The sequence below is a fragment of the Benincasa hispida genome, chromosome 5 (genome assembly GCF_009727055.1).
Source record: "Benincasa hispida cultivar B227 chromosome 5, ASM972705v1, whole genome shotgun sequence".
Taxonomy (NCBI): Eukaryota; Viridiplantae; Streptophyta; class Magnoliopsida; order Cucurbitales; family Cucurbitaceae; genus Benincasa; species Benincasa hispida.
Window position 1 is genome coordinate 32,375,198 of NC_052353.1, and position 16,985 is coordinate 32,392,182.

The 16,985-nt window shown below is 39.0% G+C and overlaps 2 protein-coding genes, 1 long non-coding RNA gene and 1 pseudogene across 4 annotated transcripts in view; 2 read left to right on the plus strand and 2 right to left on the minus strand.

The window, feature by feature from the left end:
* The first annotated feature begins 372 nt into the window (after window positions 1-372).
* On the plus strand, window positions 373-1,101 carry LOC120077300 (secreted RxLR effector protein 161-like). The gene has a single exon (XM_039031188.1). It carries the CDS (start codon window positions 373-375, stop codon window positions 1,099-1,101), a length of 729 nt encoding a protein of 242 aa, XP_038887116.1.
* Window positions 1,102-1,346: 245 nt separating this feature from the next.
* LOC120078353 lies at window positions 1,347-3,403 on the plus strand. 2 transcript variants are annotated; one of them, XR_005481991.1, is made up of 3 exons: window positions 1,347-1,692; window positions 1,780-2,146; window positions 2,478-3,403. It is a non-coding gene; the product is annotated as an uncharacterized LOC120078353 (long non-coding RNA). The 2 variants fall into 2 exon arrangements; XR_005481990.1 differs by lacking the exon at window positions 2,478-3,403 and having other exon boundaries at window positions 1,780-2,308.
* Window positions 3,404-8,068: 4,665 nt separating this feature from the next.
* The window catches only part of LOC120077892 (fructose-1,6-bisphosphatase, cytosolic), an 18,155-nt gene continuing 9,238 nt past the window's right edge, over window positions 8,069-16,985 (minus strand). The window contains exon 4 of the transcript XR_005481853.1: window positions 8,069-8,297. The gene's annotated coding sequence lies outside the window, so the exon portion shown is untranslated. The remainder of the gene's footprint in view (window positions 8,298-16,985) is intronic.
* LOC120078894 lies at window positions 14,233-14,345 on the minus strand (annotated as a pseudogene).

Below are 16,985 nucleotides of genomic sequence, written 5' to 3' on the forward strand. Positions count from 1 at the left end.
CATGTCCTTCAGAAACTTGGCATAGGTAGGCATTTCCTCAATCGCTTCACTGAAAGGAATGTTAACATGTAATTGCTTTAACATAGATAAGAAGCGTTGGTACTGTACCTCTTCGTTTTTCTTCATCCTTAGCCTCTGAGGGAAGAGTGATAACTGAACTTTCACGGTTCCCGTTTCATTTGACTTCGAGGTCGACGCAACCTCAGGTTCTACTGCTTCATTTTCTCTTTCTTCTTCTTGTGTTACTGCAATCTCAGGCTCAGTTGCGATGGAGGTTGTTCTACTCTGCTCCTTCTTTTCTCTCTCCACAGTCTTTCCACTATGCAATGTGATAACATCACCGAGCTCCTATTCAAACTCAATCTTTAGAATATGAAATCATGTCCAACTTCAGCCGTCCTCGGTGCTTTGCTCTTTTTAAGCACTGGTACTCCCCTATTTGATCATTTTCCCTACCGTAGCACGGTTGGTGCCGTTCAGTATCTAACCAACATTAGACCAGACATAGCCTTCATTGTCAACAAACTCAGCCAATTCCTTAAAGCTCCTACCGATGTACACTGGTCAACAGTTAAATGTGTACTTCGATATCTAGCTAGCACTCTTGATCATGGGCTCACCATCAAACCCGACTTCAATTTCAACATCACTGCCTACTCAGATGCCGACTGGGCTTCTGGTCTTGATGACAGGAAATCGACTGTTGCTTACTATATATATCTTGGCTATACTCTAATTTCCTGGTCTTTCAAAAAGCAACTAACTATGGCCAGATCGAGCACCCAGTCAGAGTACAAGGCTCTTGCTCATGCCGCTGTAGAAATCACCTGGGTGCGCAATTTGCTCTCTGAAATTGGCTTCTCCTCGACCGGTGTTCCTGTACTTAGGTGTGACAACATGGGCGCCGGAGCTTTAGCTGCCAATCCAGTTTTTCACGTGCGAACAAAGCACATCGAAATCGATGTGCACTTTGTTTGGGATCTAGTTCTTCAGGGTCAGCTACATGTCCGATATGTTCCTTCCATTGAGCAATTGATCGACTGCCTACCAAGGCTCTTCCCCACGAACGGTTTTCTTATCTTTGAGGCAAGCTCGGTCTAACTGAATTACCCTCTCGCTTGAGGGGGGATGACAAAGATGAAAAACTTACTCAGCAGGTGACGAGGCGCCACAAGGATGCTGAGCTCATTGCCACTGTGGCCGCTCTCTCTCTTTAACAAATTTTAGTTGCAACGATCGTCCTTTACCCTGCAAAAAGAAAGATTCAATTATTATTCTTTTGTCCATATTAGAGCTCTTATGTATATAAAAAGGGCATCCCACTGTATAGTGAATATGTAGAAAAATTCATATACACGAAAACAGCAAGGGAAATTAATTCCAAAAAAGCCTTTGTCATCTTCTTTCTTTCTTCTCTGGTTGATTTTTTCCTGGGTTCTGACTGTCTAGTACCACCTTTTAGCCGTTAATCTCCCCATTTTCAAAGTGCAAGCAACACTTATGCGGTAGGCTCTTCCTCCCAAATTGAAGCATTTGTTCTTCCTGAAGGTTACTCCGGAATCGGTGGTGAGGTTGAGCTCCTTACTAAAAGTTTGGAACTATGAAAAGGCGTTAAGGGTGAGCCTGTTCAAACTAAGTCTAGTTATGACAACCTGATCGCTGCCATGTCTCGCAATCTACGATCTTCACCAGGTAACCACTGTTCGTCCATTATGAAGGTTGGCCCAGGGGGTCAACCTCGACCACTTACCTAACTCTCTTGATTTTTCTCTATCTCAGATTTTCATGCAGATGTCTGTCTCCACCATGAGCTTCACTAACCGTGTTAACATCTCATGGCTTATTATGTTCCTCACGAAGAGTTTATTCAAGCTCAAAACCAAATTGCTTGTGCTAATCGCCTCTAGATGAAAAACGTGGTGAATTAAACTCAATTCGGGCTAACTGTACTCTTATCTTGGCCAAACTTGAGGAAGTTGAAGCCCTTCTTTCTAATGCTGCTTATTTGGAGGAAAAATTTAAAGAACTCGATGGCTATTCTGACCTTCAAGACCACATGGTTGAATTTGGAGTCTACTGGAGTAAGAAACGTGATGAACATCACCATCCTGAGATTAATTTTTAGTATTTACTTGATGATTTTGAGGTACTGAAAAGACCCTTATGTTTTTTACTCCGACGACTCTGATAATGGCAGTCAAATTCCATTAATTATTTAACAATTTCATAGTTTTTTATGCTTTTTTGACATCAAATTCGGATGAAATTACCAAAATGAGACCTTTGCACATGCAGATTGGTTCTTTCACTCTCCTTTCTCAATTTTTCTTATGATCTCGCTCTTCTCTCTCATTTCTCGTTGACCTCGCTCTCTGGTCTTGCTCTCCTCTCTCCCTTTTCTTGTTGATCTGGTTCTTCATTCTCGTTCTCCTCTCTCCTTCCTCGTTTGATCTGGTTATTTGGTTTCTGGCGCTCAGTCTCATTCTGCAACACAAATTAAAACGAGGGAGAGAAGAAGAAGACTCGTCAGACTGGTGGAGGAAGCTGGTCACATATGCCAGATCTGGTTGCTGCTCGCCATAGAAGAAAAGAAAAAGTGCAAAGGGAGAGAAGTTTTAAAAAGTGGGACAAAATCATTTTGGCCTTGAGAAATGAGTCTTTTAGTCAAAGATGAAAATATCTCGATATATTGAGGATATATCCATGATATATTCATAAAATCACATATTTGATAGAGATATTGGCGGGTAAGATATTTCTTTCTCCAAATTTCACATTATATCGCCGATATTAGCGATATATCTTCAATATACCTTTTTGGGCTAATATCTTCTGCAGCTCAAAAAAAATCATAGATATTTTGTGGATATATCACAGATATTTTGTGGATATATCACAGATATTTTGTAGACATATCATGGATATTTTGTCTACATGTCGTCTGATTATCCTTATAAATCACTTCTTTTTTTTTCTTTTTCAATGTGTTACCTTTTCCAATTTTCAATCCAAAACTTTCATTTCAAAGAAATTTAATTTTAAAAAACAGAAAAAAAAGACGATCATGACCACAAAGCTGGTGGAGCAGGAATTAGCTCCTCCACTGGAGAATTTCAATTCATGCATGTCACGCAAGACTCCAACCATGACTATAGAGTTGGTGGGCTATTGAAGCAATAGGAAAACCTTTCACTTGTAGAAGATCTACACATGATGATACTCACATTAATGTTGGGTCACTTGTTTCAAGTAGAGATATTCATTTAATCCGTGGAGTTAGGACCCTGAATGGGGTGGGGAATCCCTGATTAGACGGGGAATGAGGAAGGGAGCAGAAAGAAAAAAAAAATTTGTCCCGACCTCGCCCCGTCCCGATTATATATATCTAATTTTTATTGTTAAGATTTTAATGTATATATAAATATATACATATTAGACAGTGATAACATATTATAATAATATATATATATATATAATATTATATAATATATAACAACTCTTTTATATTTGTAAAAACCCACTATGCACAGTGAGTTATAATCTTGATATAGTGATTTAAGTTAATTAAGTTTTTTTTATAGAAATTCAAACGGAAAAAACTTCCTTGCGGGGAATCCGATACTCGCAAATTTTTCGTGAGAAATCCTCGCCCCGATCTCCATGGAAAATTTCACAAGGATGGTAAATGAAATGAGTAATGGGGACCGGGGGGATGAATTTGGACAGTCTATATGGACATAGTCAATATATCTATAATGATAGTAACTATGGCTATTCTCATAACAACTATAGTCATTCAAATGATTATGGTTCCTATGGGTATAGTGATGGGTTTAAGACATTGATTTATACATTAGGGCAACTTTCTTTGAAAGTGATGAAAACTTAGACTTACACTTTTATATTATCATTCTTCAAATCATTCTAATTTGAGTGAAACATAGTTTGATCCAAAATATCTTCCTATTAGTAGCATTAGGGTTGGTGTTAAGACTCATGAATGACATACTTCCAATTATGTTATAAATTTGTAACATACAATAACTTGGGCACAATATTATCATTATCAAATGAATTATGCTAATGTCGAGCTAGTACCTCCTAGATCATCTTTTTTTTATTGAATCTTGTATTTGACCTTCATTTTGTATGATCTAGACTTTATTAATAAAATATTCAGTCCATAATTACTTTTTAGATCTTCACTATTATCTATTATTCCATTAACAATCATATTTGGCTTCTAATTGTTGAATTATATGCTTAAAGTAATACTATATCACTTAAACAAGTTGGTTCCAAAATTTCACTAAAAAATTTACGATATTTTTATGAATTTTCGTGATATCTATGATTCTTTTTAGAATATCCATAAATATTTAAATATTCATCGATATATTCATAAATGTGACTTACCGATATTTACAACGACAACGATATTTTTGACCTTGCTTTTAATCAATTATCTCTTATTTATGGATCAAAATCAAGCATTTTCCAAAGTGAATATTTTGGAAATTTGATTGTTCAATTTTGAAACTTAAGTATTAAGTGCACACAAATCCCAAATCGTAGGAGAAAAAGTGTAAATTTTTTAAGATTTAGAAACTCATTAGACACAACCTTAAAAATGCATCAGTCAAACTTATAATTGAACCAAAATTATTTGAATTAATAAATAAACATAATACATTAGCATTATATATATTTATTTACATTAGTTATATTTTGTTAGGTTTTCTTTTATGTTTCACGGTTTTTTATACAGTATAATAGAAACATTGATTCACCTCTGTTAAAAATAAAAGAGTAAGGAAGAGAATAACACAGTTACATGGAAACCATAGTAGAGGGAGAAAAACCATGATACACACTGACTTTTATTATTAATTATGATACACAAAGTACAAGAGAATAGGCCAAATAAATAGATTAGTGGGAAGCCCTAGGGTACACACAATTACTGAAATACCCCTAGAGTTACAAGCTATTTTTTGACACTCCCCCTTAAGTTGGGGCATAAATATCAATAAGGTCCAACTTGCTGACACAGTAATCAAAGCTTTGTCTTAGTAACCCTTTTGTGAGCACATCTGTAATTTGTTGATTTGAGGGAACATAAGGAATGCATATACTTCTGTTGTTAAGTCTTTCCTTGATGAAGTGTCGGTCGATCTCAACGTGTTTTGCTCTGTCATGCTGAACAGGATTATTTGCAATACTTATTGTTGCCTTATTGTCACAAAACAGTTTCATTGGGAACTCATTGTCCTCATGAAGATCTAACAACACTTTCATCAACCAGATTTCTTCACATATCCCTAAACTCATGGCCCGATACTCAGCTTCTGCACTACTTCTGGCCACAACTCCCTATTCCTTGCTCCTCCAGGTTACAAGATTACCCCAAACAAATGTGCAATACCTTGATGTTGATTTTCTATCAATAACTGACCCTGCCCAATCAGAATCAGTGTAGGCTTCAATGCAACGTTTATCAAACTTCTTGAACATTAACCCCTTACCTGGTGTACCTTTCAGATATCATACGATGCGTTCAACTGCTGTCATGTGTTCTTCACAAGGAGCCTACATAAATTGACTGACAACACTTACTGCATATGAAATATCAGGTCTCGTATGAGATAAGTATATCAACTTTCCAATTAACCACTAATACCTCTCTTTATTGACCGGAACACTATTACTAGTATTGTTGAGCTTTGAATTATATTCAACTGGGGTGTCAGCAGATTTGCACCCAGTCATTCATGTTTCCGTTAGAAGATCAATCGTGTATTTCCATTGAGACATTGAGATTCTGTCCCTAGACCGAGCTACTTCCATTCCGAGAAAGTATCTTCTTCCCAAGGTCTTTAATTTCAAACTCTTTGGCCATCTTTGCTTTGAGTTTCACAATTTCATCATCATCATCACCGAAGAGCACAATATCGTCAACGTACACAATGAGAACTGCTACCTTCCTTGAAGTTGACTTCTTTGTAAAAAGTGTGTGATTTGAGTGCCCTTGGGTATACCCTTGCCCTTTGACAAAGGTGGCAAATCTATCAAACCAGGATCTCGAAGACTGTTTTAGCCCATATAGCGACTTTCTCAGCCGGCAGACTCGCTGTTTGAACTGATCTTCAAATCTGAAAGGAGGATTCATGTAGACTTCCTCCTCAAGTTCTCCATTGAGAAAGGCATTCTTTACATCCAGTTAATGCAGAGGCCAATCTCTGTTAACTGCAACTGATAATAATACTCGGATAGTATTGAATTTAGCTACGGGAGAGAATGTCTTGGAGTAATCTACCCCAAAGGTTTGAGTAAACCCTTTGGCAACTAACCTAGCCTTGTACCGATCAACAGTCCCTTCTGACTTGTACTTTATAGTGAAAACCCATTTGCACCCAACTCTCTTGTGCCCTTTAGGTAGGATCACCTGGTCCCACGTTCCATTTTTCTCCAGAGCTCTCATCTCCTCTATAACAGCAGCCTTCCAAACTTCAGTTCCTATTGCTTCTTGTATGTTATTTGGTATCACCCTTGCATCTAAACTAATGGTAAAGGCCCTAAATTCAGATGACAGATTACTGTATGTCATGTAACTATGCATAGGGTACCTTGTACATGACTGAATACCTTTCCTCAGGGCTATTGGAAGATCAAGAGAAGCATCATACTCCTTCAAACTGTCAGAATTTTTACTGTGATCACTAGTCTCCTCTTTCTGTTTCTCATCTTCAGAAATCACCACCTTTTCTCCATTATCTCTAGTATCACTCACATTTTCTAGAGCTATGTCTGAATCGTCATTCACTGTCGTCTTCCCATTTGCTATAGTGGTGATGTCAGCACCTTTTCCTCCTTTTTCCTCTCTACACTCGTTAGTACAAGTATCAATCTCATTAATTTTAGGAATACATGTACCTGATGTAGGGTTTGACTCATGGACCGGAGCCGGAGATGCAACAGGTGACGTTGCTTCCTTCTTGAGATTCTTCCTATAGTATGTTATCCATGGGACTTGATTGTTAAGGAGGATAGGATCGACATGTTCAGGAATAGGAGATGACTCTAAGGGAACTATATATGTGGACCAGTTAGTCTCTTCACTAGAGGTCTCCCCCTGAAGATGGCTAACAGGGAAGAAGGGCTAATCCTCAAGGAAAGTGATATCCATGGAAACAAAATATTTGCGAGAGGATGGGTGGTAACATTTATACCCACGCTGATGGAGTGGGTACCCAACAAAGACACATTTTTTAGCATGAGGGGTAAATTTCGTGCGGTTTGGACCATGGGAGTGAACAAAGGCAACACAGCCAAGATCAAAGTGGTACATTGGAGACTAAACGAGTCGTAGGGTAGGACTCTTTCAAACAATCTAAGGGCTGTCTCTTATACACATCTAGATGTGTATAAGAGACAGGACCATGGGAGTGAACAAAGGCAATACAGCCAAAAACTCGAAGTGGTACATTGGAGACTAAACGAGTCGTAGGGTAGGACTCTTTCAAACAATCTTAGGATTTTGAAAATTGAGGACCTTGGAAGGCATTCGATTGATTAAGTGAGCAGCAGTAAGGATGGCATCACCCCATAGGTAAGACAGGAGTGATGTGGATAGCATTAAGGACCTGGAAACTTCCACTAAATGACGATTTTTCCTTTCAGCTACACCATTTTGCTGGGGAGTGTAGGCACACGAACTCTGGTGGATAATCCCTTTGGATGCAAGAAACTCCTAGAAGAAAGTGTTAAAGAATTCCCACCCATTGTCACTTCTCAAAATACCAATCCTGGTATTAAACTGGGTTTCCATAATGACATAAAATTTCTGGAATACAGATAACACCTCGGACTTATCAGCGAGAAGAAAAACACAAGTAAGTCGAGTGTGGTTGTCTATAAAAGTGAATAACCAGCGTTTCCCTTTGGAGGTTGTGGTTGGTGAGGGACCCAAACATCACTATGGACTAAGGTGAAGGGTTTGGATAGTTTATAGGGTTGGAGTGGAAGGAGACACGACTCTGTTTGGCACGAATACACACTTCACACTTTAAAGAAGACACATTAATATTGCGAAATAAATGCGGAAATAAGTATTTCATGTACTGAAAGTTCAAATGCCCTAAGCAGTAATGCCATAATAGAAAATCATTCTCAGAATTAGAAAAATTTAAGGAGACAAGGCTAGTCCTATAATCATTCCTAGAGGAAGCATCATCAGTTAGGAAGTAAAGTCCCCCATCGTGCCAGGTAGTGCCAATCGTCGTCTCCGAACATAGATCCTGAAATAAAAAAGAGTCAGGTGACAATACTGTCTGACAATTCAGATCTCTTGTAATCCTACTGATGGATAACAAATTATATGAAATTTTAGGAACATGCAAAACGTCCCGCAAAACCAAACCCTAAAATGGAGAAAAATCCCCTTTTCCTGCAACAGGTGCGAATGACCCATCTACAATCCTAATTCGTTCGTTACCAGCACTTGGATAATATGAGAGAAACTGATCAGAGGTACCATTAAGATGATCCGTCGCCCTAGAGTCAACAATCCAAGGTTTTTTACCATTCACACTAATAAGACCAAAAGACTGTATATTGCCTGACTGGGTGATAACTTGTAGAAATACAAGTTATTGTGGTTCAAAAGTTGGAACAATTAGGGTCTTTAATGATAAAATCTCATCATTTTTAGAAGAAACACATGGTTACTCGAACACTATCAAACTCATGTAAAAGAATGTTTATTGCTAAAATATTGCGGCACTAACGCATGATATTGCAAGATCTCAACAAAGTCTAACGCATGATTAAGAAAAGTGTCACAGGCAAAGTCTAACACATGGGGCATGCATCGAAGGAATTCAACGCAAGGAAGATTCATTGATTCAGGCTATTTGTGTCAAATCACCACTTGCAAGCATGGGCATTTGCAGCAGGCAGCATCTAAAAAGCATCTGAGTGTCAGGCGGCCGACCAGGGTATGGAATTTAATGCTGCCCATCATCAAGTTGACGAAGACCGACGCCTATAAATAAAAAAAATCCCACCAGATGAAAGGGCTGGAGTTTTAGAATCTTAGATCTTTTAGCTCATTACATAATTATGAAACCGTAGAGCTATGCTGTGGTGGCGAGAAGAACAAGAGGGAAGAGAACCACCACCATCGCTGATCAAGGAGCGGAGGAAACTGAGCTCGAGAGAGACATTTCTTCCAATTCTTCCATAAATGGTTGTATACGAACCAGAATTGAGCCAAAGAAGACAAGAGATTGTACTCTACGGCTTGACTCCGTTCATTTCATCTTACTTATCGCTTTCATCTTCTCATTTGATTAAGTATTGGTTTTGTAAAGACAATTAGTTTCTTTATAAATTCACATATTTGATCTATCATACTTTGCCACTGTTTATTTCTTGTTTATATTGGATGCATCTATAACTTCATGCAAAATTTCATTTCGAACGCTTAAGCCAACTAAATCAATTGGTAAAAGCAACTTTAGCTTAAATTATTCGAGAGAATAAGTAAGCCAGTATCAAGTTAGAAACCTTAGTACATCTAGAGATAGACGCACTGGTGTTTTATTGCATCATGTCACTACAAGAATTTTGGGCTTTTATGTCGGTTGGAAAAAGTGAAACCGGATGTATAATGTCAATTTTGTTTTTTTTTAAAAAAGCGGATCTTTAATGTCGGTTTAAAACCGACATTAAAGATTCGATTTTCTTTTTTTTTTCCTTAAAAAAAAAATGAAATCCAATTCCCCCCCCTTTTTTTTTTTTCATTTCTCTCTTCATCCCTATCTATCCTTTTTTCTAACGCTATTTCCCCCATCAGCCACTTCTTCCCCAGTCCCCCCCCCCATTTTTTCTTACGAAATGATATTAGGTTACATTTTGTTTCTCTCCCTTTTCTCTCAGATTTCAAACAAAACCTTTCATAGACGGCGAAGGAGAATAACCCAAAATCTATAATAAAATGGTGACAAAATGCACAAAAAGCCAATCTCTTGGATCATCACTCCTCAAAACCATACATCGATGAATTTGTTTCTGAGGTAGAAAGTAAGAGATATGTGGATACCAACGAGAAATGGCAAACCGTAGATAGGTCGGCAATGCCGGGTCCATGTAGTACCAATTTGAAATCAATTTTTTCATCTTTTCGTACTCCCGATCCATGATAAACAGTAGCAAGCGACCAAGTCGATGCTTTGAGAAGATTCCAACATGATTGAAAAAATAATGAAGAAAGAACAGAGAGATCGCTTAGAGATATGAAGATTTGATCTGTTTTCTGAGGTAATGTTCAATCTGAATTTCATCCCCTTGTCTAAATCATGTTTGCATCAATTTTAATTAGTTGAGCTTTTCCTTGCAGATTGTCACTAGCCGTAATAAGGATTTGAATCATTTCTGAGTAATTTAAGGATTTGAATCTGTTTCTTGACCGTAATATGAAGGATTTTGAAAATCTGCTTTCTGAGGTAATAATGAATAGTGTAATCGTTTCTGAGGTAATGCTATTTGGCTACATTTTAGGTTTCTGAATATAAACAGACAAAAAACCACAAAGTGTCCTAAGGGCTTTTGGATAATGGACATACATTTTTTTTGTTTCGTTCATTTGAATACTTTCTTAGGGGAGAGAAGAATACTAGAGCATCTAGAGAATTTGGAGAAGAAATTTATTGATGTTTGATTCGAGTTCATGTCTCTCTGGAAAGTGATCAGCTGAAGAAAAAAGAATTAAAACAAGAGAACAGAAAGGTCAGGTTGGTAATTCCTTGGACATTCGTTTTCAGCGACATTTGTTACAGTAATTGCTGCATATTCAGATATTCCAATCCTGTAGATTGGTAGCAAAATTGCATGGAATTGAGGACCATTTCTACTAGAGAATGAATATCTGAATTCGAGTAATGCTCGCGGAAGAAAGAATATAATATTGTTATGATTAGAAGGTAGCACTGTGGTTTTTTAAAATCTAATTTTATAGATAGAGTTCTATACTTGTGAATCAACTTCTCTTAGTTTCATAAATATTACTTTATATATTAGATAAATATCTCTGCCGTCAAACCTCTTCTCTCGCTCTAAAGGCCAATACCTCCCCTCTCGCTCATAGAAGTCCATCGCTCTCAACTCTCCGCTCGTACCTTCCATTCTCGTCTCACGCGCCGGCTCTTGCTTCATACTCCACTCTCGCTCTTGCACATAAGTCCCCTCTTGCTTGCCCTTGCCCGCCAGCCCGTTGCCACCCTAGAGGAAACTGATCCTATTAAATCTAGCGCACTTGAGCAAGTGTTGTTTTTTCTTTCTTTCTTTTTCCTTTTGACTTTGTAAATTGGTGGTTGGTTCCCTTTAGTTCTTGGATTATATTCTTATCATCATGCATTTTGATAATTTATTTCGTGCCTTCTAATTGATTTTCTCTCTGTTGGATGGGAAGGGGACAAGGACATGTGGAATATTAATTAGTATCTTGTGGTGAACTGTTAATATCACCATCCTGTCCAAAATTGCTTTTTTGACTTACTTTTCCAATGGTTACACAGATGTTTTAATTCATAAGTCTTGTCAAATTTCATGGCTAAAATACAATTAGCTACGTGTCGTGGTTGTTTGTTCCACAATGGTCCATGTGCTCAATTTGAATCAGTATGCTTTTTGAGTTAATCCTACTGGTGGGCCGCTGTTAATGTTTATTTGTTGGTGGTTTATATTTGGTGATTATCCTTGTTAACAAGAATTATTGGTACAGGAAGTTCAACTTTGGGAAATGAATAGTCTTTTCGACACCATTATTGTCCTCCTGTTTCAAGGTATGCAGTTTTAATATTGATCTTAGAAAACCTTCTATTGCTTTGGATTTATACTGAAAACTAGTCCTTATGTTCTTGTAGGTTAGTTTATGCCCTAGATCCCGACAATCAAGTGTGTAAATGTTCCAAGAGAAACTTGGCCATGACACACTGGATATAGGCATATTACTTGGCTAAACCAATATTTCTATAATCGTTATGCATTCATTCTGTTGAATGGAGTATTATTGCTCAACTGAACAGAAGCTGGTTATCGTGATTGTGTACTGGTTATCTATGTGATGTTGGCATCTATGTTTTCTGTATTCTGATCAAATTTATAAGCGCGTTATCAATGGTGCGTGACAGATTGAAGTTCCAGTTAACATTAGGCCTTTTCAATAGATTTTATAAATTGGTAGTGTTATAATATTAATTTTTCTCCTTTGATCAGAGGTCTTACCTGAAGTAATTCTTAATCTCAGGCACATTATAACTTGTTTAAGGTTGAAGTTAAATTCTAATCTTTCCAAATCTTCTTCTGTAGTTGCTGGATGAGTTGAAAGAAGAGAATCCTGATAGATGAGTCCTTCAACACGTATTACATCTCTTAATTCTCAAACCTCCCAAATTTATAGACAAATAAATTGTGTTGCCTTACACGTAAGATTCGTTGCCCTTGTAAATCATAATCTTTGTAATATTTGTAATTTGTGTTCACAGGCTTGAATATTGTACACCTTTTAAATTATAATTCTATAGAAGAATTTGTGGATTAAATGTAATAGATTTACAATCCATACATGAATAATGTCATAGCCATAGTGTTCGATGATGATGTGTCATGTTATACTTTTTTACCGAAAAAATGGATTTGGCAAGGGAACTTTAAAAAACGGATAGATTCGGGCTTTAATGTAGGTTAAGAATTCAAAAAAAATAGGCTTTAATGTCGGTTGCAACCGAACCTTTGATGTCGGTTGCAATCGACATTAAAGACCTTTAATGTTGGTTGCAACTGACAAGCTTTAATCACTAAAGGTCTTTAATGTCGGTTGCAACCGACATTGAAGGCTGTGTTATTGGTGTTATTGAAGCCCTTTAATGTCGGCTTAAAACCGACATTAAAGGCAACCGACATTAAAGGGCTTTAATAACACTATCTTTAATGTCGGTTTTAAACCAACATTAAAGCCTGAATTTCTTCTAGTGTGTGTTTGATAGGTATTATATGATATTCGCATTGAGAAGTGTCGAATAGAGTCTAACGCATAAATGAGATAAACAAGTCATCTCATTCGCATCATATCCTTGATCGTGTACATCTAACTTAGATTGATGCATATCACTTGCATTAAACTCCATTTTCACATGACCCATCATTCTCTACTCGACCCTTTTGTATCTTCTTGCACACACACACAGCAGCTTAGAGTAAATAACTCATTTCTACATACACTTACAATGCAAGGCATGCGTTAGCTTTAATCTGAATCCCTGAGTTCGACCCTAGACTTACCAGGAACCTGAGTTGGATTCATACTTGGATTTGAGTCAGGAAAACTTGAACGTTTATAGAGGAGTGTCATGCGTCCTGCTGCACATCACTAACGCATCAATGCATTACTAACGCATCATTCACATTTGCACTTATTTTCCAATTATTTTATACAATACACTCCTAAACTCGAATCACGAAATCAACGAACAAGTTTTTAGCGCCGTTGCCGGAGATTCAGCAACAAAACTAATAAGAAATTTTGCATGTATCTTTTGTAGGAAAATTTCAGCTGAGGGAGTATTACAAGCTAAGCAGAAGCTTGTAAACGTTTATGAGTAGGGAAAGCACCCCTAAACTTGTATACGACCCCGAAGTTGAAAGGACCTTCCGACGAAGAAATCAATCTAATCGTCGCTGTAGGTTAAGGCAACAACTGCTCAGATAACAAACTAGGCAACAACAAATAGTGGACGAACAAGTGAATCAAAACTTAGCTCAACAGCTAGCCCACACTGCGCAAAATTCTATCATAATGGCAAATAGTAGTACGCGTCCCATGCGGAAGTATGCGTCTCCTGGGTTGTATGATTTCTAACCAGGGATCATAGATCCAACGCCAGATGGGACAAGATTTGAGATGAAATATGTGATGTTACAAATGCTCCAAACAGCTGGACAATTTGGGGGTGCTCAGGGAGAAAACCCTCACGCCCACATGAAACGTTTTCTGAAGACGTGCAACTCATTTGTGATTCCTGGAATCACTCCAGAAGCTATCAAGCTATCTTTATTCCCATATTCTCTGCATGACGACGCAGAGCAATGGGTAAGTTCTTTGGAGCCTAGAGAGATCACGACCTGGGAAAAGTATGTGGAGAAATTCATGTAGAAATACTTCCTACCCATCACAAACGCAAGGAGATGGAGAGAGATCATGAACTTCGAGCAGGAAGAAGCTGAAACCTTAGTGCCGCATGGGAGCGCTTTAAAGGATTAGTCAAGAATTGCCCTAATCATGGATTACCGTTAACCATCCAGATGGAGACTTTCTATGGCAGATTAAACAGAGCGTCTCAAATGGCAACCGACGCAGCTGCAGCTGGCAGTATCATGGACAAATCTTATACTGAAGCTAAGGAAATACTGGACCACATAGCCAAGCATAATATGGAATGGGTGGATGACACTTACGACGCAAGAGCAGAAAGGAAGAGGCGATCTCAAAATGTAAATTCTATTGACTCTAACGCAATAGCCATGCTCTCTGCACAAGTGGCTACTATGAAAAACATTTTGCAAAATATGCTTTATTAAAAATAACCCATTCTCAAACACCTATAATCCTGGATGGAGAAACCATCAAAATTTCTCTTGGGTAGGTCATCAACAGGAGCANCTCTGCACAAGTGGCTACTATGACAAACCTTTTGCAAAATGTCACTGGGGAACGCATCAAACCTAGAAAAGGTAAATCAGGTAGAAACATTCGTATAGCCCATGGTTAGCTGTGTGGGCTGTGGAGATCCCCATTCCTACTCTGATTGCTCACAAAATCCGCAATCGGTATGCTTTATTAAAAATAACCCATCCTCAAACACATATAATCCCAGATGGAGGAACCATCCAAATTTTTCTTGGGCAGGTAACCAACGGGAGCAACCCCACTCAGGGGTAAACCAACAGCAGAGGTAAGGACCGCCGCCTGGATTCCAGCCAACGCAGCAGCTTCACCAACAACGCTTTAATAGAAGAGGTCATGCGTCGAGTTCAACATCTCTGCTTGAAAACCTCTTTTGGAGTCTATCGCCCAGAACGACGCATTGCTAAAAAGTCAGGTGTCTTCCATCAGAACTCTGGAGATACAAGTGGGGCAGATTGCGAGTGAGTTGAAGAATCAGCAGCCTGGAGTTTTGCCCAGCAACACGGAAACCCCAGGGAATACCAACGAAGCAGTAGAGTTAACACGGGAGGATGGCACAAATACGTTCAAAGTAAATGGGTAAGGAGTGAAGCCTTACTTTGAAAATGGTGTAGAATGAGAGAAGTCATCCCTTGTACTACGCGATGCCAACTGAGGCTTGCGTCGAAGCATCTCTGCTTTCACATTGACACATATTCTAGGGACGCTTCTTCTACCTTAATCTCTTTTGCATTATGTATTTTATCACTGCGTTTGTGTTTTATTCATTGTTTGCTTGTTTTTGCATTACATTTTAAGTTGATTGATGATTTTTATTGCTTTCTTAATTAAGAGATTTATTTGTTTTAAATTAAAAAATAAAAAAATTGTGTACAACCGGAAGAAGCTTAGGATGGGAATAAAACTGACGCGTTGGATATAAGCCAATGCATGGCCCAAACCGAAAGGAATCATCTCAAAAACACAAAACACTCGATTGCCTAGAAATCCTAGGTGCGTCCTTTCGTCTTCTTAATAAATGATGATGTCAGGTGCCGCCTGACGTCACCATCCTCTCTCCCTAGAGCTATAAAATGCAACCCTTCGACAGCCTCTTCTTCTTCCACCTCCTCTAACCCGACTTCGAAAAAAAAAACCCTAGCTCTCGAACTTCACCGCCCTTCGATCAAGTCCGTTACGTCGGTCAGCCTTCAGCCACAATGTCTTCAGCATCCGACAGCCAAAACCAATCAATGAGCTACGGAGGCATGTCGCCGGTAAGTTCCTTCTCAGCTTTCTCTGCTTCAATGTCGACCCCTCCAAACCCACGCCGAACCTCAAAAACCCCCTTTCCGACCAAGCCTTCGCCCGATGGGCATTCCACCACATCCTAGCGGCCATCTCGGTCGAAACCCATCGAAACCACCACAAATCCGAAATCCTCTAAAACCCACTAAAAAACCAAAACCGCCGCAAAACCTAAACCCAAAACTCCCACCAAACCAAGGCAGCAGCGCCTTTCTTCCTCCGCAACTGCCGAGAAACCCTACACAAAGCCCGCCCCACCACCATTCATTCCAAATATTACGCCGGTGGGTGCGACGCATGACCCTATTCCTGCTCATCTCCACAATGCACCATTGCCCGCAGGGCGTCCACTTCACCCATTATCCATCCAACCTTTAGCCACCATTTACCCTATTAAAGCAGAAGGAGCTAGCCAACCCCTTTCGTCGCGTTCACCCATTATCATTTCATCTCCCGGGTTGCCGCATACTCCATCCGGCACTCCACCAATCACTCCCCTCAGGCCTAGCTCTGATAGTCCTACATCAGAGCGAAACATCACGGAACTTGCGGAATTGGCTCGGAGCGAAGAGCAAGAAGTTTTCGGAGCGATTTTGGCAAGTTTGAATCAGAGCCAAGTAGAAGAGGAACAAGTGATGCGTCCTGACCCAACCGACGCATCACTTGAAATCGATGAAGTGGAACGTTATGCGATGATGCTTGAAGTAGAGTTGCAAGAAGAAGAAAAGAGAGAAGGGGAAGTTGGCTCGAACGTGTCGCAACCTCGCCAATCTGACGCGGATGAAGGGCCATCGAAAGAAAAAAGAGTGATGAGAAAAAGGAAATTAATTTTGGAGGATGAAGAAGAGCAGTTTGCAACTGGTCCTGAGGATGCAACGCATGAGAGCTGCTCAAGGTCTATAGTGTTAGAAAAGGAATTAGAGCAATACAAGCCCGCAAGCCAGGGGCAAAGGAA

Excerpts from the sequence above, each read along its gene's own strand:
- LOC120077300 (XM_039031188.1), top strand. The coding sequence starts at position 373 with ATGAAATCATGTCCAACTTCAGCCGTCCTCGGTGCTTTGCTCTTTTTA.